The sequence below is a fragment of the Anguilla anguilla genome, chromosome 7, assembly GCF_013347855.1.
Source record: "Anguilla anguilla isolate fAngAng1 chromosome 7, fAngAng1.pri, whole genome shotgun sequence".
In the NCBI taxonomy this organism is placed as follows: Eukaryota; Metazoa; Chordata; class Actinopteri; order Anguilliformes; family Anguillidae; genus Anguilla; species Anguilla anguilla.
In genome coordinates this window covers 22227764-22249186 of record NC_049207.1, presented here as the reverse complement: position 1 = coordinate 22249186, position 21423 = coordinate 22227764, and the positions used below count along the sequence as shown (strand labels likewise).

General features: G+C 42.5%; 1 protein-coding gene across 10 annotated transcripts in view; it reads right to left on the bottom strand.

The window, feature by feature from the left end:
• Window positions 1–21423, bottom strand: part of dysf (dysferlin, limb girdle muscular dystrophy 2B (autosomal recessive)) — an 89745-nt gene that overhangs the window by 60818 nt on the left and 7504 nt on the right. For 5 of the 10 annotated variants that reach the window (XM_035426208.1, XM_035426210.1, XM_035426213.1 and 2 more), the window contains exons 2-17: window positions 18544–18599; window positions 17041–17132; window positions 11740–11845; window positions 10087–10201; window positions 8726–8937; window positions 8501–8629; window positions 8231–8293; window positions 7877–7927; window positions 7080–7110; window positions 5896–6011; window positions 5609–5735; window positions 5216–5319; window positions 4831–4899; window positions 4301–4344; window positions 3375–3457; window positions 1507–1539 (exon numbers count right to left, since the gene is read on the bottom strand). In XM_035426208.1, the coding sequence (XP_035282099.1) occupies window positions 1507–1539; window positions 3375–3457; window positions 4301–4344; window positions 4831–4899; window positions 5216–5319; window positions 5609–5735; window positions 5896–6011; window positions 7080–7110; window positions 7877–7927; window positions 8231–8293; window positions 8501–8629; window positions 8726–8937; window positions 10087–10201; window positions 11740–11845; window positions 17041–17132; window positions 18544–18599 (1431 nt within the window). The remainder of the gene's footprint in view (window positions 1–1506; window positions 1540–3374; window positions 3458–4300; window positions 4345–4830; window positions 4900–5215; window positions 5320–5608; window positions 5736–5895; window positions 6012–7079; window positions 7111–7876; window positions 7928–8230; window positions 8294–8500; window positions 8630–8725; window positions 8938–10086; window positions 10202–11739; window positions 11846–17040; window positions 17133–18543; window positions 18600–21423) is intronic. The other 5 variants (XM_035426212.1, XM_035426214.1, XM_035426216.1 and 2 more) reach the window with 1 other exon arrangement.

The window sequence follows — 21423 nt, the reverse complement described above, 5'->3', positions numbered from 1 at the left end:
CCTCAGTCTAAAATCTAACCTGTTTATTATCTGTGGTCTATAACAGCTCGTTTGTAAGGGGCAGAACAAGCCGGTTTATCATTTGAGCTGCATTCTGACCTCGTTAGCAGCAGCTTAGCTCAGCTCCCCACTCAGCGCATCTGATTAAAAGAGAGCTGGTGACTGAGCGTGCTCAGGCGATGGCCTCTACACACCCAGACCCTGATCCAAACAGGGGAAAGAGCCCACGCCCCACTGCTGTCCCACATCAGAAGGGTGTGCCGTCTTCCCCAGCAGGATGCCATAATTAGTCCACACATGTCACTGACTCCGCAGAAACTAAACTTAGCTGTGCCAGGACAATATGACAATGTATTTATGTGAACCTGGCAACCTTAAAAAAACCCAGCAACCCAATAACAACCATTTCAGATTGCTGATGGACTTTTTCCTGTCTTTATCCATCAGCAAGATACAGGACTGCAATCAGCCCTGCAGAGACTGTTTGACAGCTCTGAGGAACTCAATGAATTAACCATTTCTGTAAGAAATGATTTGTATCAGAAGAGCAGCAAAAAAACATGTTTCTGTGAAATATTCAGTAAAATCGTAAAAGAAATCCACGGAGCTGCTCACGGAGAAAACTGAAAACAAGGAAAACATATTGCTGTATATACATTCAATGTCTTCTATTAAGTTTATTTGTATTATAACATACAATGTAACAATTTTAAACTTAGAATTCAGTAATACAAAAAACTGGGAAAACAACTTGAAACATGAAATTTTAAAAATTCATTTCTTTTTTTTTGGGATGGGGGGTGGGGGGGGGGGGCAATTCAGTATTGATTTAGCATTGATTCCTGGTCATTGTGACACGTTTTCAGGTTTCCATCAGATAAGACCCTAGCCTTGCAATACCTTAAAGAATGAATGTCCTTCCCCCTGACATAGATTCATGAATACTGCCCCTTTATCAGCTTCAAGAAATAGATCAAGGACAAGTCGCAGACACTCAGAAAAGGAATTTTGCATTCTTCGGCACAAATGTAAAGCAACAAGATATACAGCATTGCACTTTGTACAAATCATTTCTGATTACCAGTATTTGCATCTTATATGTACATATGCCAGAGACACCACTTAATGCTCAATAAAGCTAAATGACAGGGAAACTGAAAGAGCACAATGCAGTTATAGATTGAATTGTATTGTATATAATGAATTATTACAAACGTATTTATTCAGACAGAACATAAACACATACACACACATATACACACACACACAAACACAGTTACATAGTTTCTGGCACACACACAAATAGATCTAATGATATATTATTATTGTGAGCAATGCACATTATTTCATGATTATACAAAGATTGTACAAAAATTGTATAATCATATCTATATCCTTTCGCTGACCTACTTTTCAGCTGGCACTATATATGGTAAGTCACATTACTAATTGTGTGCCATATCTATGACATCATCACACGAGAGAGGAATGAGATTTCGGACGTACTGATGTCTGAGGGGGTCCTCGGTGCCAAGTCATCTGAGTGCACAGAGAGAGCGGTGGAGATACATTAGGACACCGCATGGAGCTCCAGAGGGTGACCAGAGCACATCGCATACCACACACCACACTGTTATTGCCAATCCCATGCAGCTGGATCTCACCCTACTGCAGTCTCCATGTACTTCCTTAGTGCATGTGCAGCGAACATCAGTGTGTAAGCTCAGTGCATGCTGGGTGTAAAGACCGCGCACTCGCTGACTCGCTGTTAGTATCCCATGCCAATCCAGCGCTTCTGAGAATCAGTCCGTTTGCTGTCTACCCGTAGCACACCCAGGTGTTCTTAGGAACTCTGAAACCCCTAGGGAACCTGTTCCACTGCAGGAACACAACTGCCATTTGTACAGCCATCCCTCAAAGTTAGAGCAGGTGTAGGCAACATTTTCCTTGAAGGACCAGAGATGATTCTGAATTTTTGCTTCATCCAAACATATAATTGGATTAATTATTAGGCTTAACGAATGTATGTGACCATGTGCTGGAGGTATTCAGCTGAATCACCATTAAGAATCTTGGTATTCTCAAGGTCTTAATAAGCAGTCAAACTCTTGAGCTCAGACATGAATTGAATGAAAACCAGAAACATCACTGTAACTCCAGGACCAGGGTTGCCTACTACTGGTTAAGAAGGTTCTAGAAGGCAGCAGCAGCCTTCAGGCTTATCAGCTGCTTGCTGTGGCTCCTGGTGGGTGGCATGAGCTCATTTCTGCTTCAATGGCATAAGGACAATTCAAGATTCTTATGTGGCTGAATGACTATTACAATAAAGAGGAGTGAGCTGCTATCTAAGACACTGTCCCATCATCAGGGTCATGAGTTCAAATCCCTGGGCAATAGAGAGTGACAGGTTAAGAGAAACACCATGGCCTCAGACTCCCGATCTGGTGGAGAATCCTATATGCCCAGAATGCAGAGCTAAAAAGGAGAACAGTCCTAAGAGCCTTGCCTGGAGGAAACCACACAACATTGTAAAGAAGAGACCAACAACAATATTAGAGCCTCAACACCTTCTGTTGCTCAGACTCATGTCCACTGAGAAATCCAGTCCATAAGGCTTTATCAGGCCACTGGATGAGCTAATTTACTGTTACTGTGCACACACCATTTATCAACACAAAAAACCACCTCTGCGCCAGTTCAAACAGCAGAAATTCAGCCATATAAATGCAGTCTTACCAACCAATGCAGTCTTACCAACATGGTTATAACATGGGCCACATTCGTTATCAGCATATAAAAATATAATAAACACATATGCATAATGAATATATAGGACGGAGTGTAGCACAGTGGGTAAGGAACTGGGCTTGTAACCGAAAGGTCGTAGGTTTGATTCCCGGGTAGGACACTGCCGTTGTACCCTTGAGCAAGGTACTTAACCGAAATTGCTTCAGTATATATCCAGCTGTATAAATGGATGCAATGTAATGCTATGTAAAAGTTGTGTAAGTCGCTCTGGATAAGAGAGTCTGCTAAATGCCTGTAATGAATAATATATATTGTTGTACAGTCAAAATGAAAGTAAAAATATGTATTTTTTTATCGAAAAAATGAAATGAAATTTCAGATGCTGGGACAGCCCTGACATTTCGAACATGTTGGGTCTTTTGCTGTCCACAGTGAAGAATTGCAAGGCAAGTCATTGCACCCCCATGGAGAGCATGCTGCACACAACCCCTCCGGGAGCCGAGCTGTAATTAAGGCACTAAATCCCAATCCTTACCATCCAAACTTCCTCTGATTATTAGACCAAGCACCCCCACCCCCACCCTCACCCCCACCCCCACCCTCACCCTACCCCCTGAGCGCAGTACCTTCTATCTCTCCCCCCGGGGCGGAGATACGGGACATGCACAGGTGCGTCGTGCCGATGACATCGTTATGGCTGGCTCGGTCCCTAGGAAACAGAGGAGTGATGGCACAACCTCACACAAGACTATAAATGACCACAAATAATTACGATGTACGTATACTAAAGGCATACTATGCAGGATTTTTACCTGAAATATATTATAAAATAACCATGCAAAAGCATATCAGTGATGCACTCGAAATATTTGTCCTTATGCTCTTTTGTCAAATTTGTTCACCTTTACCTGTATTTGTTATTCTAAAAATATGTTTGTTGCAACAACTAGCTAGCCACTGTAATGGCCCAGATACAGTGAAACAAAAAGCCAAGCCAACAGGGTTTGCTCAAGAACTAGAGTTACTGTAACCTTGGATACAGTAACCCTGGATTCATTAACTTTTATAAAATAGTTTGGCTCATTTTGAAACTACTGCAGCAACAATTTCACACAAACAGATTGGGATGGTTACATGACGGGCACATTCAAATTTCAAAGTGCTATCGGACAAATTCTACTTTCACATAGATTCTACGCAAAACTAGCATTTCAAACAAATAATCTGCCAACTATTCAATAGAAGAGTCATTTCTTATCATCATAAGTTGTACCTGAGGTTTGAACCATTAATATAGAACTCTGTTACATATTATGTCATATACTGTAGCTATACTGTAAGTGGCAGCTGGTAAACTGGCAGTAGAGAAATGAACTGCTCATTGCTCTCAGTCTGTTTTCCTTAATTTTTCATTGATTAAACAGCACTATACTCCAGCAGCCATCACCACTCTCCCCGTACCTACACTATTCATCTCACTCTGTAATGAGAAACAGTGGGCAGACATGAAAAGAAAATAATAGAGGAGAGAAAGGAGAGTCAGTTCTCTCACCAGTCCAGGATACGGATTCTCATCTTCTCACACATGGAAGGGAACTGGAAAGAGTTAAGAGGAGAGTCAGTCTGGTCTCTTCTCCACGCTCAGAAGGGCCTGTGCTCAGTCCAGGGTGACTTTATAAACTCCAAATGAAATGTATATTTAATTATTTGTTCAAACAGATATCAGTTGTGTTCATGCCAACACACACACACCACACAAACATACAGTAAATAATACATTATTAACATAACATATATTATTATTTTTATTATGAATAATACATTATTAAAAAATAATTCATGATTATACAATTATAAGATTTTATGATCATACCCTAGGGATTTTTCTTTTTGTGTGTGTGTGTGTGTTTTTCTGCTGGCACTATATGGTGAGTCACATTATTAATTCTGTGCCATATCTATGGGAGAAAAATGAGATTCTAGACATACAGGTGTTTGAAGGGTTCCTCGGTGACAAGTCATCTGATTGAAAATATTTTTTAATTGTTGTTTGGTTTGGCGTGATCATGAGTAGAGTCTTACCCTGATGGGAAGGGTCAGATTCTGGTTCCACTGGGGGTTGGCGTTCTTCTCCAGGATCTTACTGTAAATCTGCGTGGTGAGGGACAAAACACTCAACTGTGAATGACACTGGGTGTTTCTGAACACTGGATGTTTCTGCAGAGGGATTACTGAGGGATTAATGATGAACCCTGTGTCACTCTGTGGACGTACTCTGGTGTGGGAGTGCAGGGTGCTTTTCCCCAGACAGCAATAGCAGGATTGAATGCCATGGTGTATAGAAAAGCTGCGTTATTCAGTAGTGGATTGGACCAAGTTTCTCTGAGGGTTGTGTTATAGCAAGCGTGGTGCTGTTGGCAGAGTTGTGTTGCAGGGAGTGTTGGTCAGTACTCTCAGACATTAATACCGTTTTGCCCGCAAAGTTAACTTCCACCATGGGGTCCACCAAGTTCTTCCTGTTACTCTCAAAGCCGAAAACCTGCCTCATCCCATCCATGAAGGCATCATCCACTGGGGAGAGAAACAGACAACATCCCCTCCATTATCTTTGCATCTACAGGCAAAGGCTTACAAACACACACACGCACACACACACAGACACACATAGACACAAACAAACACACACACAGACATAAACACACACACTCCAACACACACATGCACAAACATGCATACACACACACTCACACACACACACACACACACACACACACACACACACACACACACAAACACATACATTCAAACACACACATGCACAAACACACACACAGACACAAGCACACACACTTATACTCACTCTGGGGCAGGTCCTCTGCTCGGAACAGTTTGAGTGTGAAGATAGCGCCCCTTAGGGTGAGCCCCGTGGGTCTCAGCAGGTTCCCCTCAATGTCCTCCTTCTCTTCCGCCCCCTCTTTTTTGTCCACCTTAAAACACAGAGCCATGACAGGGACACTTTACAGCGCACGTTATGGCCCCTACATTACTGCGCCCATGAAGGACTGCTGTGCTTCTACCTGGGCAGATATATGTATTCTGGGTCAGTCTTGTTCAGAGGTTCTGAACTTTAATGACGGGATGGCTCACCGGGGCCTCGTCTCCAGTCGCCAGCACAAACAGGCTGACCTTCAGGTAACCCCGGGCGCCCGCGGAGAGGTCTTCCGGGTCAGAAAGCAGAAGCCACTTCCTGAGGAAGGCGTGTCCTGGAGGACAGAGTGACGAAGACCGAGGACTGTGTTAATACTGCAATAGTCACAGTCACCACAAATATGAGCACTGTGTTAATACTGCAATAGTCAGTCACCACACGTGAGCTCTGTGTTAATACTGCAATAGTCACAGTCACCACACATATGAGCACTGTGTTAATACTGCAATAGTCACAGTCTTCACAAATAGGACCACTGTGTTAATACTGCAATAGTCACAGTCTCCACAAATAGGACCACTGTGTTAATACTGCAATAGTCACAGTCTCCACAAATAGGACCACTGTGTTAATACTGCAATAGTCACAATCTCTACAAATAGGAGCACTGTGTTAATACTGCAATAGTCACAGTCTCCACAAATAGGAGCACTGTGTTAATACTGCAATAGTCACAGTCTCCACAAATAGGACCACTGTGTTAATACTGCAATAGTCACAATCTCCACAAATAGGAGCACTGTGTTAATACTGCAATAGTCACAGTCTCCACAAATAGGACCACTGTGTTAATATTGCAATAATCACAGTTACTACACATAGGAGCACTGTGTTAATACTGCAATAGTCAGTTGTCAATGCAACTCAGCTTCAGATTCCAATTATTCATTGTTAAGACTTTTCAAACCTCTCAAAATGTAAACATTTCTAATTTCTTTCATAAGACAATACACATCATTAATGTGCACTTCATAAGCAGCCTCTTTAAACCACACAATAAGACTGATGGGCACATTGAATGAACACATTATGGAGTTCTTGTTACACCAGCAGCCAAGTTAACAGGAAAGGTAGAAAGTGTCATATCATTCAGTCTTTGCACTTTGGTACAATTAATAGAAGCCAGTGAGGTCACTTCTAATAGTAGCAGGTTGTAATAGTGTAATAGTAGTAGGCTGTAACATCAATTTCATCCCATCATCCCTGACTCTGACTGGAATACTTCAAGGTGCAAACAGACCACAAGCCCATTCTTTTCCACTTAAAAAACGGTAATATCAATTAACATGGCTTAGAACGGCCAACGGCAGCTCCGGCTCCTCTGGTAAAAGGAAACACTTACTGTGCTCTGCGTATACTGTCCCAACATCAAGCTGTAAATGAACCAAAGAGGAGAGTTAGTACGCCCCCTCCTGCATCTGCATCTGTGATCTGTATGACATATTTATTGATAAACAAATTCAAATCAACTTTTCGCTGCAGGTACACTGTGTATCCTGTGTAATCAGTTCACACATCAAGTAAACTATACTTCAATTGCAAAAATGCCTAAATAAATTAAAATTTAATATATAAATTCAGACTAAAGCTGGACTTGAAAATACATGACAATACAGCAAAGGAGGTTGGGTGGTTTAATTTGGAATACTTTCTTTTAGCCTGTTTGGTTCTCTGGCTTCATTCAGACATGCAAGTTCAATAACATGAAACATTCAAACATGAGCAACAAATGTGATACTGTTCCAAGTCTCAGGAAGTTTACATTGAAATGATGAGAGAACATTTGACATGGTAGGCTCAGATTCATGACCCTCTCTGTGAGAATTTAAACACCTGTGTGTACAAAGATAGAGAGAGGGAGAGAAAAAGAAAGGGGAGGGAGAGAAGGGGGAGGGCCAGAGAGAGGAGGGAGAGAGAGGAAGAGAGATAGGGGCAGAGAGAGGGGAAGGAGAGAGGGGGGGAGAGTGAGATAGAGAATGTGAGAGGGGGAAGGAAGAGAGGGAGAGAGAAAGAAAATGGGAGAGAGCGAGGGGGCAGACAGAGTGAGAGAGGGGAGGGCGAGAGACAGAAATTGGGAGAGAGAGGGGGTAGACAGAAAGTGAGAGAGCGAGACGGGTAGGAGAGGGGCTGTAGCTGTACCTTGAATTCTCCAATCACAGAGTCAGTGCGTAAAGATTTTGAGTCAAGAACCTGTGCAAAGAGAAGGAGAGAGACAGGATCCATCCTTCATTTGCATTATTTACATGACATGCACTGGGTAACAAGGGTGTTACACGATCATAATCCTCCCAAACTCTGACTGAAAAACTTACACAGTGTGTTAGACTTTACAGCAGTTATTCAATTTGTTTGCTAAGCTATCCACCTGTTTTCAGGAAAATAGTTCAAAAATATTAAGTTTAACAACATAATAAATTGCGTAAATATGTGAGAATGCTGGGGGTAGCAGTGTGGGATGACTGGGGTGTGAAATTGTTCCACCAATGAACTCACTGTGACAAATATTGTCTCGTCAAACATATCAGAAGGTGTCTCAAAGAAGTTGATGAAGAAGGTCTGTGAAAAAGTAGAAATTGTGATATTAACCAAGAAATCATTCAATATATGCACTATTACTACTATATAGCATGGTTATTACACATATAGCACATTAAAAAACCATTTGGGAATAAGCTCTTGTCAGTTAGCTGAATAAATTAATTCTGCCAAAATTTTGAATGATTGATCAGGAAAACTGTTCAAGATGTGAAACATTAAATTTACCTCATCAAACAATGGATTGTTGCCTTTTCTAATTCGAGTTCTTTTGGTTTGCCCGGCAACGGTTATCTTGACAACCGGCTTTATGTTGACACCTGGCAACTGCCTGCCCTCAATTATTCGCACTCGTATCTAAAATAAGTGAGAAAAAAAGTTCACAGTTAGGATGTAGACAAGGCATCACATTCAGAACAGCACAATGGAGGCATTTATCACACACTGACTCACCTGGAAATCCTGCGGCTTGTTCGGGAGATGCGGTCTGTTGGAGGGACGTTTCTTCTTCTTCGCACCGTGGATGAGGTTCGGGGGTGCCTTTTTGGGTGGGGCAGTGGGGGTCTCCGGCCCCTGGGGGCCCGGCACTGGCTCAGGTTCCTCTGCAGCCTCCACCATGAGCATACTCTCAGTGTCGTCCTCCCCCATGGTGTCTATGGAGTAGACTGAGCACAAAAGAACAGCCCCCTTAAAGTCAATCAGCCTCATACAACCATACATAGTGTCCTTGAGCAAGAAGTGTCCCTGAGCAAGATACCTAACCCCTAATTGCTCCCAACGAGCTGATTGGTACCTTGCATGGCAGCCTTTCACCATTGGTGTATGAGTGTGTGTGTGAATGGGTGAATGAGAGGCATCAATTGTAAAGCCTTGGATAAAAGCACTATATAAATGCAGTCCATTTACCATTTACCATTTACCATACTGAAACACTACAGCATAAAACATGGCTCATAAGAAGCTGCTGAATGCTTAAAAACTGGAGTGGGATATCATCAAAAAGGTAACCATTGTCATAAGCATGTGTATCCAGACAATAGACACACAATCATAAGGTTTGTTGTAGTTTAAGTATTTTTAAGATCAATGGTTATTGGGTATTTTGGTAGATGGTACCCTATAGGGTATCATTGATAAATTCAGATATACAAAAACAAAAGTAAAACAAAAGTGGGGGCAGATCTCAATGCAAGCCACATTTTCTCAGAGATTATAGATTTTTTCCAAGCTATTACTGAAGGAGAAAAATTAAAACCAACTATCAGCAGTAAGAGCAATTTTGATCGCTTTATCACATAGGAAAGCTGAAAAACTACACTATCACAGTTTTTGTCTTTTGTCTACAATAGTCACAAACGAAATATACCTACACAAACATAAACACAAAACAAAATTATTTGCTTTCCATTGAAATACCAGTCACATGTTACGGATTGTTTTATTAATAGTACACAGCAAATACAACTATATTTCTTGTAATTTGTAAAATTTTTAATTTTTTAAGCACCACAATAACATCATTGACAGCCCCGCCTTCTTTTCGGCTGGTGAAGTCCTGAGTTCAATGTGCCCTTGTTTGTATGAAACTGCCTTGTTTCTGACGCTGCTGTGATTCACAATACAAAGCATACACTGACACAGACAGCATTTTCCTTACCCTGAATGCGGGAATTGTTGCACAGTCACATTTTGCGTGCACATTCATTTAACAAATTCAAGTTTTAAACGGTACTCATTCACCAGTTTTAAAGTCATTTGTGTCCAGAGCCATTTAAAGAAATTTGTGTCCAGAGCTTACGGGGTGTGCCTTTTACCTGTAACTGTGTCCAGCTCCACTGGGCTGTGCATGGGCTCTGGCTGGGGAGGGGGCTGAAAGATGGGGACCATACCTGGGGGAGGGAAGTAGGAAATCTGCAGGCATACTGTGGCCTACAGGAGGAAGAGCAGAAAGAGAGGGGGGAGACAGGGGTATATATGAGAACAATCACAGTGCTACTTGTCACTCAAGTTCCAGCTCCGTGGCTATAGCCATACCACCCCATAGCTCTCATATCAAACCGCTGAGGTTAACTTGGTTTTTGCAACGTTATCACTTGGATAAAAGACCTCCCGGAACAAAGCAGTTAATAACTGAACAAGGGTCAGAGTAAAACCATAGAGTACAACCATAGAGGCGTTGTGCTGTAAGAGTCAGCTCTTAGGAGAGATGTCAACATGGGATCTTACCCACTCATTAAAATGTCTCGTGGCATAGCCAGTAGAGCGTTTTCCACATGCTCATTGCGAGCCGCGACGTCGGCGGTTCGAGTCCGACCACCGACCTTTGTTACTTCTCTCTCTCTCCTAGTTCTTCCTGTCTCTCTACACTGTACTGTTTAAAAAAGCTCAAAAAACGTGTTTTAATTTTTAAAAAGATAGAGAAAAAAAACAGCCTATTGCGGGTGAGGCTGGTGTAGTTACAATGTGAGAAGTGCATTCTCTGGGTTGTTTTTGAGTTTTTCAGGCCTGGTGTTAGGGGTTCTACCTGTGGGCCAACAGGGCTTTCCTGAGGATGTGACAAACTCCGGGGAGAGGCTCTGCGCTCGTTCAGTCAGGGGATGACCCCTGTCGCAGTTTCGGAGAGGGACAGGGGAACTCTAAACACCTCCTCCCCTCGCCCTTCCCTCCCTCCTCCCTCCCCCGCCCGCTCTCTCCGGCCCCACGTCAACCCACGGCCTGACGGACAATGCGAGGAAACCTCCCAGCCGCCCCCGCCAGCCGAGGCCTTCGCTTGGCCGCGTGCTCGCGAACGACGCGCCCTCTCGCCGAGGGAGTCGGGGAGGTGACAGGAGGGGGGAAGGGCGGCGTTGGGTTGTTATTGTAGGGGGGCTCGCAGGAATAGGTTGTTTAGTTTGAGTTTTTACATAAATCAGTCTAGCGATAGCACGCAGCGCTTTTGGGCTGCGATTGCAAGTGACACTCGCAGGAAAAAGGTGTTTATGCCGTGGGGTCCAAGCATCACAAAAACAAATGTTTGATGTCCTTTGTAGAGGGCGTGCGAGGTGAACAGGGACCTGGCCTCGAGGATGTGAAGTCCCGGGGATGGCGGCACTTCAGCCCCATGTAAAAATATACACAGGCGCATTACTGACTGCAGGAGAGTGTGCTGGAGCACTTTATCAGTGCTGATCCTTGAGCTGGAAGCTCACACTGAGAACCCCCGCAGTGAAAAACGTGTTTATATCAGCGGCTGTTGAGAAATATGTGGCAAGTACATGCACGTGTGGGGGGGGGGTGTGCACTTGTGTATTTGCATGTTTGTGTGTGTGAATGTGTGTGTGTGTTATACCAAGTCCAAAAGTCGCACGAATCATGTTGAATGTGTAAGCATGTAAGTCATAGAGCCCTGTTTCTGGGCACTGTCCTTGCCCAATGCTGTCTCCTGATTGGTTGATGTGTGCAGGTACCGCAGATTTGTGATGACTCACCCCAGTGTTGTTCCTCTTGGTGTCCAGCAGGGACACAGTGAAAGAGCCGGCCAGGTTGGGAGAGTTGAGAACATCACGCAGCGACACTCTGCACTCCCCCAGAAACCTGCAAGAGAAGCGACCGTGTGAGACCTGGAGAGAACACACACACACACGCACTCACAAATGCACATGTAGAAATACATACACAAACACACACACCCACACACCCACACATGCACACGCACAAATACATACACACACGCACATGCACACACACGCACACAAACGCACACACAAACAGAAACACACACACAACTTATCTCTCATCACTGACTAAGTGAATTACAGTAGGATGAGGCTGTTTATCAAGTACAGGGCGTACAGCATACCATAGGGTGAGACAGACTTTCTTCTTAACATTCATCTTAACATTCCTCGTCTGTCTCCATAGCAACACAAGAAAATGTTTTTGAAAAAGGGCAAATATTTCACCCACCATTTGTCAAACAAATTTCCATTCAGATTAAATCATTCGTTAGGTGGAAGGCAGACAGTGAGGTCTCCATTGTCTCTGCTGGGTTTCACAGCAGTTTTAGGGCCCACAGATATCTGTCACGATCTGAATCTAAACTGGATGCCATGTTGTTAGTGTGGAGGAGAGGTGTCCCACATTTTGAAGGATGGCCTGGGAGGAGATGTGGAAGAGACATTGTAAAACTCACTATATTGGGGGGTGGGGGGGGGGGGCGAAAGGAATTATGGGCATTTGTCTGTGAGCTTGGCAGTTTACCCATCGATGTGCTGGGTAACTTTGTAGTTATGCAGAGAAATGAAGCCCTCTGATCTGGCAGTATCCTGCTAGGATACTCAAACAGGACACTCATCCTCCTTGGATACTCGCTTTCCAGAATCACGGTTATTCTAGAATCACAGTGGTTTCTGTCATACAGACATATGGAACAGCAGTCAACGAACTGGCTTTGTAACCAAAATTGGATCTATGGCAGGACAATGCTGTACCCCTTGAGTAAAATAGAGTAGCTTGCTTGAATTGTTTCTTAAGCACAGCAACCCACTGTGACTGTAACCAACTGTCCAAAATGTATGTAAATTTTTTTTAAATTCTGTGTTAATTGAACTGTTGTTTTAGTGACCATTTTTGACGTCAGAAAAGGTTGACCTCATTATTAACTTCCTGCAAAATTTCCTCTCTACTGCCCTTCCGTCCTTCCTTCTCTTCCTCTCTCCCTCTGTTCATTCTTCCAAATAAAGAACAAAAACAAAAACAAAAAAAACAATATCCACGTGTGTCCTGACTGACCCATTGTCGGACTGTTCCAAATGACTGACGCAGAACGCACAGCGATCGCCTCATTGAGTTCTTGTGCCCAATAAAACAATGCACACACTATCCTGGTTTCACAAGGACAGTGACTAATCCTGCATCCAAGGTCAGGTCAGTCCAGACTGTGGGTGGGTTCTTTTCATACGAAACTTTGTGAGTCCTACACCAAAAGCCTGAACTTATCGGAATCGCCCCCAGTGTCGACACTTGTTGGCTGGAGCCATTTGCCAGCATTAAGAAATGCAACGCACTTTAAACCAATCAGTTGGGATTCAATTGCTGTAAGGCAGGATTTGCCGTGATTATAACCCACCCTCCAGAGACAATACTTACCCAGTATTTCAGCAGTCATTCACTGCCACTGTTGCCTGTCATACTGTGCTGGCAGTCTGAATAACAGCTCTCAATGGTAAGCATTTACAAACAAAAAGTGGTTTTCTTAAAATGTATAGTATTACCAGAAATTCTAGATTATTGACATCCACAAAGTTATAATTTTGGTCACAAACATTATTGAATGTATTATTTTTAATGTGAGGATGCCAATCTGTATGAAGTTAAATGGCTGCTACTATTAATTGTTTTTCTTTATGTACTATTTTAGGGCTTGGGACACAGGTAATGGAGGAGAGAGAAAAACAGCAAAATACTCTGAAAGACATTTTCCTGGCTCCAGGGAACAATGCCTCCTGATTGCCATTTACCTGCACATTTCCGAGGAACAATGCATGCTGGGAGTGTTCAGTTTCCTCATACCCAGCTGATTAGAGTTTTTCAAGGAGGAACACCCAAGCCATTAAAGTAAAGCAATAAAAATAACTTAAGTTTAGATTCTATTTTCGGGAAGATTCACAACAACCTGTTCTTAAAAAAAAAAGCATTTTCCACACCCCTTGGTGGCTGCTACACAAACCTACAGTCATTCACAGCTGTCTTTCTGCACACGTACAGTAATCATAGCCATAAATGGTGGCAGAGTTTCGCCAGATGCTACTATAGCAGCAATGCAAGTGCTACAGAAAGGAAACTGTAAACAGGAAGCAGGATGTTTAGAGCTTCAGGAAAAGCTCTACCTGTTTAATTTACTCCACTAAGAATAATCCACCACACCAAGAGTGGAAAATTCAATACATTTCTGTGGCTCTAAGTGGCTTTTAGTCACACATGATATTCATTGTTGTGCCATCTGTAGCCACTAAGCTAATATAAAGAGAAGGATTATCACTAATGGTGGTTGATTGTTGATATGTAATGATCGTTACATATCTCTGAATAATTGTGAGATAACTTTGACCAAAAAAAGCTTCCAAAGTTGTGATCAATATCATAATGAGATTTTACAACCCTTAATTCATCAGTCTCCTCTCTCAAGTTCTGACATCCACACCTCCTCCATACCTTCCAAATTAAATGTGAGACAAATTCCAGTTCATGTGAGAAAAGGTAAAGAAATGGGAAGAACAGGAAGCCAAATTGTTTTTAGTATAGCCCTGTTAACCCTGAAATTACAAGGAATTAAACACCGGAATGCACCCTTTGAAGAATAGGTCTTTTTTTTAATGTTTTTTTTTTTTTTTCTTCAAAATTCAACATTAGTGCTCTAGATTAGAGAATAGAGAGTGCTTTCAGTCAACATCAGTGATTGTTACATCAGCACTGGAATGGTCAGTTAAGAATTCTTTAATCACATACTTGTGATCTTACACCTTAAAGGGTTAAGCAAATGTGCTTAGTCGAGTGTTTAATCTTCACCACACACCACCATTGCGAAACCCCATCTGTGCTCAGGGCAGCCAGATAAGACTGCTCAATTTGGGCCCCATTTAAATTCTTTTATCCATTCCTGCTCATGTCACCTTTGGATACCATATAAGCCAATGAGCTTCCAGTTAGCTACGTAAGTCCGGTTAGTAGTGCACCCCAGTGCACATTTCGAGATGTAGTCCTGACAGTTCACCGTGATTTGCTGTGCTGTCTGAGATGAACAGTGCAGGTAAGATCAAGCAGATGACAACAAGTCTTCCTGGGCCCCTCGGTGGATTTCCAATACTTCTAAATCACTGGGCCCCGGCACAGTGACCAATCGTTATCCGTGCCAGTGCAGATCTGGCTGGTTGTCTCATAAGGTGTGTCTCGGGAATGCAGTTTCAGCCAACCTCATTGCAAAACAGGGACTCCTTTTGTTATGCAGGTGTTAACACCTGCGTCTTGCCTGTGTCAGCTGCGCAAAATATGGCTTTGACTGACTGCGCAGCTGAGAGTGTTGTAGTACCGAATTAAAAGGAGTACACACACTGCAGTCTGCAGCAATGGGCCAGACCTGTGACTGTGAATGGGCATTCCAAACAGGCAAACGTTTGTGATCTTACACCATATTAATCCTTTATGGTGAAAGATCACAAATAGTAGCCTATGTAATTAGAATGCTCTTAAATTAACATTCCAATGCTGATGTAACAAGGACTACTGGTGATTTAAAGCAATTGAATTCTAGAACACTGACTTACGCTGAGGTAAGGAGACAGGAGAGAAAGAGAGCAGATGGAAGAATGTCAAGAAGAGGAACTATACAGATTTATATGTACATGGAGCAGGCTCAGAGTCACAGGAAAGCCTGGAAGTAATCAGATAATACCTTTAATAACATGAAATTCTGATCCAGGGTTATACTGGAAGCACAAAAATAGTCCATTTGATCCACCAGTTCCTCTTCCCCTTCTGTTCCTTATTCAATTACACTTTTAATAAGGAACTTTAATATCTCAGGTGTACAGATAACTGTAGATTTCACAAGTCATCTCTCTTGGGATTACCTTCTGACAGAAGTAATAAGATTGGAATCTAACCCACTTTCTCGCGATCCTGTGCGCTGACTCGTCTCTTTCTTTCAGCCGTTCTCTTTCACAATCTCTCTCTCTCTCTCTCTCTACCTCGCTTTCATCCCCCATTTCCAATAAGATCACAGTCTGTACCTGCAAGACTGTTTTTTTGTTTTTCTCTTTGCTTCACTTCCTGTTTCCTCCACTTTTCTATGACAATATCCTGTTTCCACTTCACACCCAGAGCCAGCTTTGAAACCCATTAAAATAAATATAATTTAATCTTTTTTCCCAAGGGAAACTCACAGAGTATTCACAATTACTATATACAATATAAAATATATAAAAGATGCCACATTTGTAACCGGTTTGTATCCTGAATTCTTTTATTACAAGTTTGAATGTGCCATATTTATAATTCAGTTCATTGCTGCAACATTATCTGCAGTTCCAGAGGGAGCAGCAAGTTCTTTTCTGGAGTGTGCGCTTCCAACAAGAAAATTGCTTAATATTTCATTTGATATTTATCCTTTTTTCCAATAATTATTTGCCCTGAATTCTGTCTTCTGATGCATTCATCAACAGCCAGCAAACCTTGTGAAAGACTGGTTATTGGAACAAATCCTGTGTAGTTGAGCGAACTCAATTTTGTGTTTGTGCATTCATGGTCAAGTTATAGTCATTACATCCATCTCATAATACAGGCTGCCTTATCTGCTTTCCGCCTGTTATTTGGTTTATCGAGAGACATTCCCAGAATTCCAAGACTGCGGAGATTCATAATGCTGTCACGTTCCCTCTCATTGTGTCCAACCAGCCCCTGGGCAGCCACATGCACCCTTGTTGGCTGACTCTGCTAAAATACCATTCAGCTTTCATTTTTGTTTAGTTTTTCTTTAATGAAATGTTTAAAAGTACATACTTTTCTAAAACTATGTCTCCCCATGAAACCCATTGGCAAGATAAATGGTGTAAACAGATGAGTAAATGTACCTTATAACTCACATCTGTAGAAGCAGCTGCCTCCTAGATACCATCCCGCCCCCCCCCACCCCCCAGCTAATGCCAGCTGAACCTCACAACCTCCCACTCCTGCTCAGTGATGACAATCCCTTATTCACCCCCACCCCCCAGTACCCTTGTGTTGGTTCCTACCTGTTCCTGCCCATCTTCTCATGATCCTTCACCACCACGTGAAGCTCAGCACCCGAATCCAAGGGCACACCCTTGAGGTCCCACTCAAACCCCTGTTAGAGAAAGAGGGACCATGTGACAGCGCAATCACTGGACTAGTACCTTTTTTTTCCCTTTTCTGTCTGCCTGGTCGTTCCCAAGAATGTCCATTCTCACACAACCAAATACAGTGCTGAGGGGTACAGAAATGAGCAGAGTAAGTCAAGCTCTTTCCTCAGGACAGGGGTTTGCACATCTCCCATTCAAAGAATTTTCAGTTGGTGCAGGCCACTGAAGTACAGTAGCTCAACATTTTGTTTCTTTTTACACTACCAGTTGATTACCTTATTTTTGTGCATAGCAGTAGTTTACCTGGCCTTACAACTTATGATGAATTTATCAGACATGTATTTGAATTCAATTCAATTTTATTTATATAGTGATTTTTTACAGAGACACTGTCACTGTCAAACTAGGCCTGAAACCCCAAAAAGTCCCCAATTGCAAGGAATCTCAGGAGGATCCCAGCTATACAGGGGAGCCCATCCTCCCCTGGCCAGCCAGGTGTAAGACAAGACAATGAATGGTAACAGAAATGTAATGAGGGATCTAGTGTCAGGTAGGACTATGGCATAAAGGGTGAATGATACTGAAATCACCATTGCCATTGTGCTCTTTGGCAAGATAACTAACGTGTTGTTCCATTGCACACCCAGCTGTAGATACAGAACATTAAAAATGGATGTGTAAGAAATGTAAGCTTCTCATGCTCTCATGTTGGATAAGTGCCTTTGCCAAGGCATTGAGTGACAGAAGCTAATATCACAGAACATTGCTACTGTGACGTGGGCAACAGCACGACTGTGCAGAGACTAAAATATAAGTGTGTGCAGCTATTCATGTGGAAAAACTGAGTGAATGATAAACTAACAGTTAGCTATGAATGGATGCCTTTTTCTGGAAATATTTCCCCTCTTTGCCCTTTGAAATGGTCAGGTGAAGATTTTGCCCAAGGCAGAAACTCTCCCCCATCCACACCATAGACAGTAATCAGGTGTTCATAATCTCAAACATGTAGAAGAGACACTGATATATAGCAGTGATATAGTGACAGAGATGGCATTATGGGAAGATTTGGTGCATGGAGGTTGGTGGACTACTCTGAGAGCTATAAGATGTCCACTTGCAACCAGTATGAACCACCCTGGTGTGACCCCAAAGTCAATGGGGGGCAACAACGTAATAGAGGATTGGGTTGCAAGAGGGGTCACAGATGTGCTTCATGTATACAGGCCTCTGTTTTATTTAATGAAGGGTACATTTCAGAAACCTATACTTCATATGAGACAAAGTGTTTTTTCATTTACTTGCTTTTTTGTTTCTTTGTTTGTAAAGAAAAAACACTGTACAATGGGTTCCATTGCTAAGTCATCAGATTATTTTGGAACCTGAGTGTTTGTGTCTGTCTCTGTTGTTCAAACTCACCTCATTCCACACAGGATTCACATTATTCTTGATAACTTTTGTCTTCTTCTTGGACCCTGGGGAACGAAGGAAATGAAAAAAATATTTTCATGAAAATGCAAGGGATTTGGTTGCAGTAATTGGCCCTCTGAAGTACAGTCTGTGCTATTAACTTGGAGTTCAGTCTAAACAGTCTAAGCACAGTAATAGAAAGTTTAAATAAACCATTAAGGCACCAATGGGCACCAATGTGCTCCACAGGTTCAGAATGCCCTGGCAATAATAGCAGGTAGTGTATGCTCTTTATAAAACACTGCCCTTAACACCAGGGCCTAAGCTACAGCTTCCCCCATCTAAAAGCAACACACAGGAAGCTGATGATCTCATAGTCCCATAAAAGAACCTAACTTCCCCAAGGGTTGGGAGATGAGCTTATCGCGGAGTACAATACATCATGAATCATTCCCGCCTCATCGTCCCAGATGTTCTCAAGACCCAGATAAAACAAATGTGAAGTCTGTCTGCATCCCCTTTCAGCTGGCCCAGAGCTCTGGTTTGGCACTGAGGGATGTGGTGGGGTTTTGGGCGGTGCTGCTGTGCCACAATGCCTTGAATAAAGAGACTAGCCCAGTAATTAGATCAAAACTAGTAAACAGGGGTCAAATGTTATATTCTGCTCAAGTTCAATCATCATCCAGCAAAGCATTAGAATGCAGATTCAGAGATTTCTAGTTGAACCTTCAGGACCCACCAGTTGTCTTGACACAAATACACAAGGGCATATCCTCTGCTAAAACCATCATAGATTCCCTTACAGACAATAACACACACTGTGTTCCAGTCAAAGCCAGGAAACATCACAATATATAAAAGAAGCATGCCCCCACGCACCAACTACCACTCTACCTGCAAGTCAGACATGGGGAAGTGGGCGTTTGCCTTCCTGTTTTGCCTCTGCCAACACAGTGCAAAAACAGGCTCTACTGCCAGAAGCCGTCTAGAGACAGGGAAGACCACACCCAAGGCACCGGTGGGAACACTTCTCCACCAACCGGAGGAGCTGAAAATAGCCCTTGAAAAACAGCCCTACCACCTATCCCAGAGGAACTAAAGGCAAAAGAGGACAATCCAAGGAGAGGTTCAAAGGTCACAGTATAGCACAACATTTGGTTGCTGTGCATTTGGGAGACGTAGGCTCATTGCATAACCATTCCAAACATTTCCCCTCAGCCTCTAGGCTTGTTTTTTTCATAACGGTATTGATGAAGCAGGAAGGCAGCACCATTTACTGTCAAGTTGACTATCAGCCCATCTGACTAGATTTACAATAGGGTAACAGTCTAAAAATAGCCATAGCTTCAGCAGTGGAAGCAGTTGGGAAGTCTATGTATAGCTGCAGCAGCACAATGGTCTGGGCCGGTCCAATTCCTGTGCTTAATTATGAAATGAAAGTAAGAACACAGCATAAGTCAAAACCTAACGTAAGTCAAGTTGCCCAAAATATGACTGTCTGATATGCGTTCAAACAAAGTCTATGAGTGAATTATGCCTGGAAAATTGTATCAGCCACACAGGGAAAGAGGGGGTGGAAGAGGAATGCACATTTGCGCCAGTCACTGAATTGGTTTGTTATTTAATGAACAATGCTGTTTATATGAAGTAGATTTTAGCTAACAACGCTCTTTATCTCCCTACAGTTTCTCATCTACTGTCCTCTCTCTCTCTCTCTCTCTCTCTCTCTCCCTCCCTCCCTCTTGATGACTGTTTGGTGCCACCTTCCTAATTTTCTGGTCTGATGTCTATAAATGGAAATGGCATTTGATTTTGTGGAGGAGAAATGCCTATTTAAAATGTTTGGAGTTTCTCTCTCTCTCTCTCTCTCTCTCTCGCCCTCTCTCCCTCAGACAGACACACACATGCACACACACACACACACATGCTCTTCATTGGGAATTTTGGTCACTATCAGACAGGAAGGGGGACACACAGGTCTTCTGATCTGCCAGATTGAAGAAAGAGTTTGGATTATACCTGTTTCTCAGTCGTTCATGCATTTCTCCTAACAAGGCCTTAACATTCCTGGTCTCCTCTTTGCCAAACACAGGATCACCCTAAGCACAGGTCACACACAGCATGCACATCCCCACAAAGAAAGCTCTTGAAAGTGATCATATCTCAATGCACAACGAAGTAGCAGGAAATAGCAGGAAGTCTAATTGAGGGGAAAAAGCAGTGGGATGTTTAAGTCACATTCCAACTGCAACCCCCAGCCCTTTCAGGCCCTTCTTAAGGTTGATAAAGTTAGAATATGTAAAAGGCTCCGAAAAACAAGTGAAACTATGACTACGCACTAATTACATAATCAATTCACACTTACTATAAGGGGTGTTTAGCACCTAATTTAGAACAGACACTGAAGAATATTTCACAGCAGCCACTTTCACAACCATTTCAAAGCAAATGTTTTAGTTTAGAATTATCTTCTGGGTCATCTTAAAACTAATGATAAAGAGCACCTTACTCTTTTTCTGGTCAATCATTTACTTCATAGTTTATTTGAAAATCTGGAAGCATGCTGAAAAATCATATAGAAGGCTTATAGAAAAGTAGAGAAAAGAATTTGTATGAAATTGTAAGACTTAGCTGACACAATGACAAATGGACGGCAATTATGAGTACTGCCGGAGTGAATCACAGCAATTGTTTCTGTAGAATATTCTGGAGAAATGTCCAGACGCACAGGATAATGTTCGCACAGGGTCAGACAATGTGTTAGTTAAGGAGTACCTAAGAAGAAAATCACTTAACGCTTAACCAGTGTACATGTCAAATGCAGACACGCAGAAGTACTATGACCCCAAAAGGTTAGTGGCATTTCTGACCTGTGGCAACAAAGGTAGT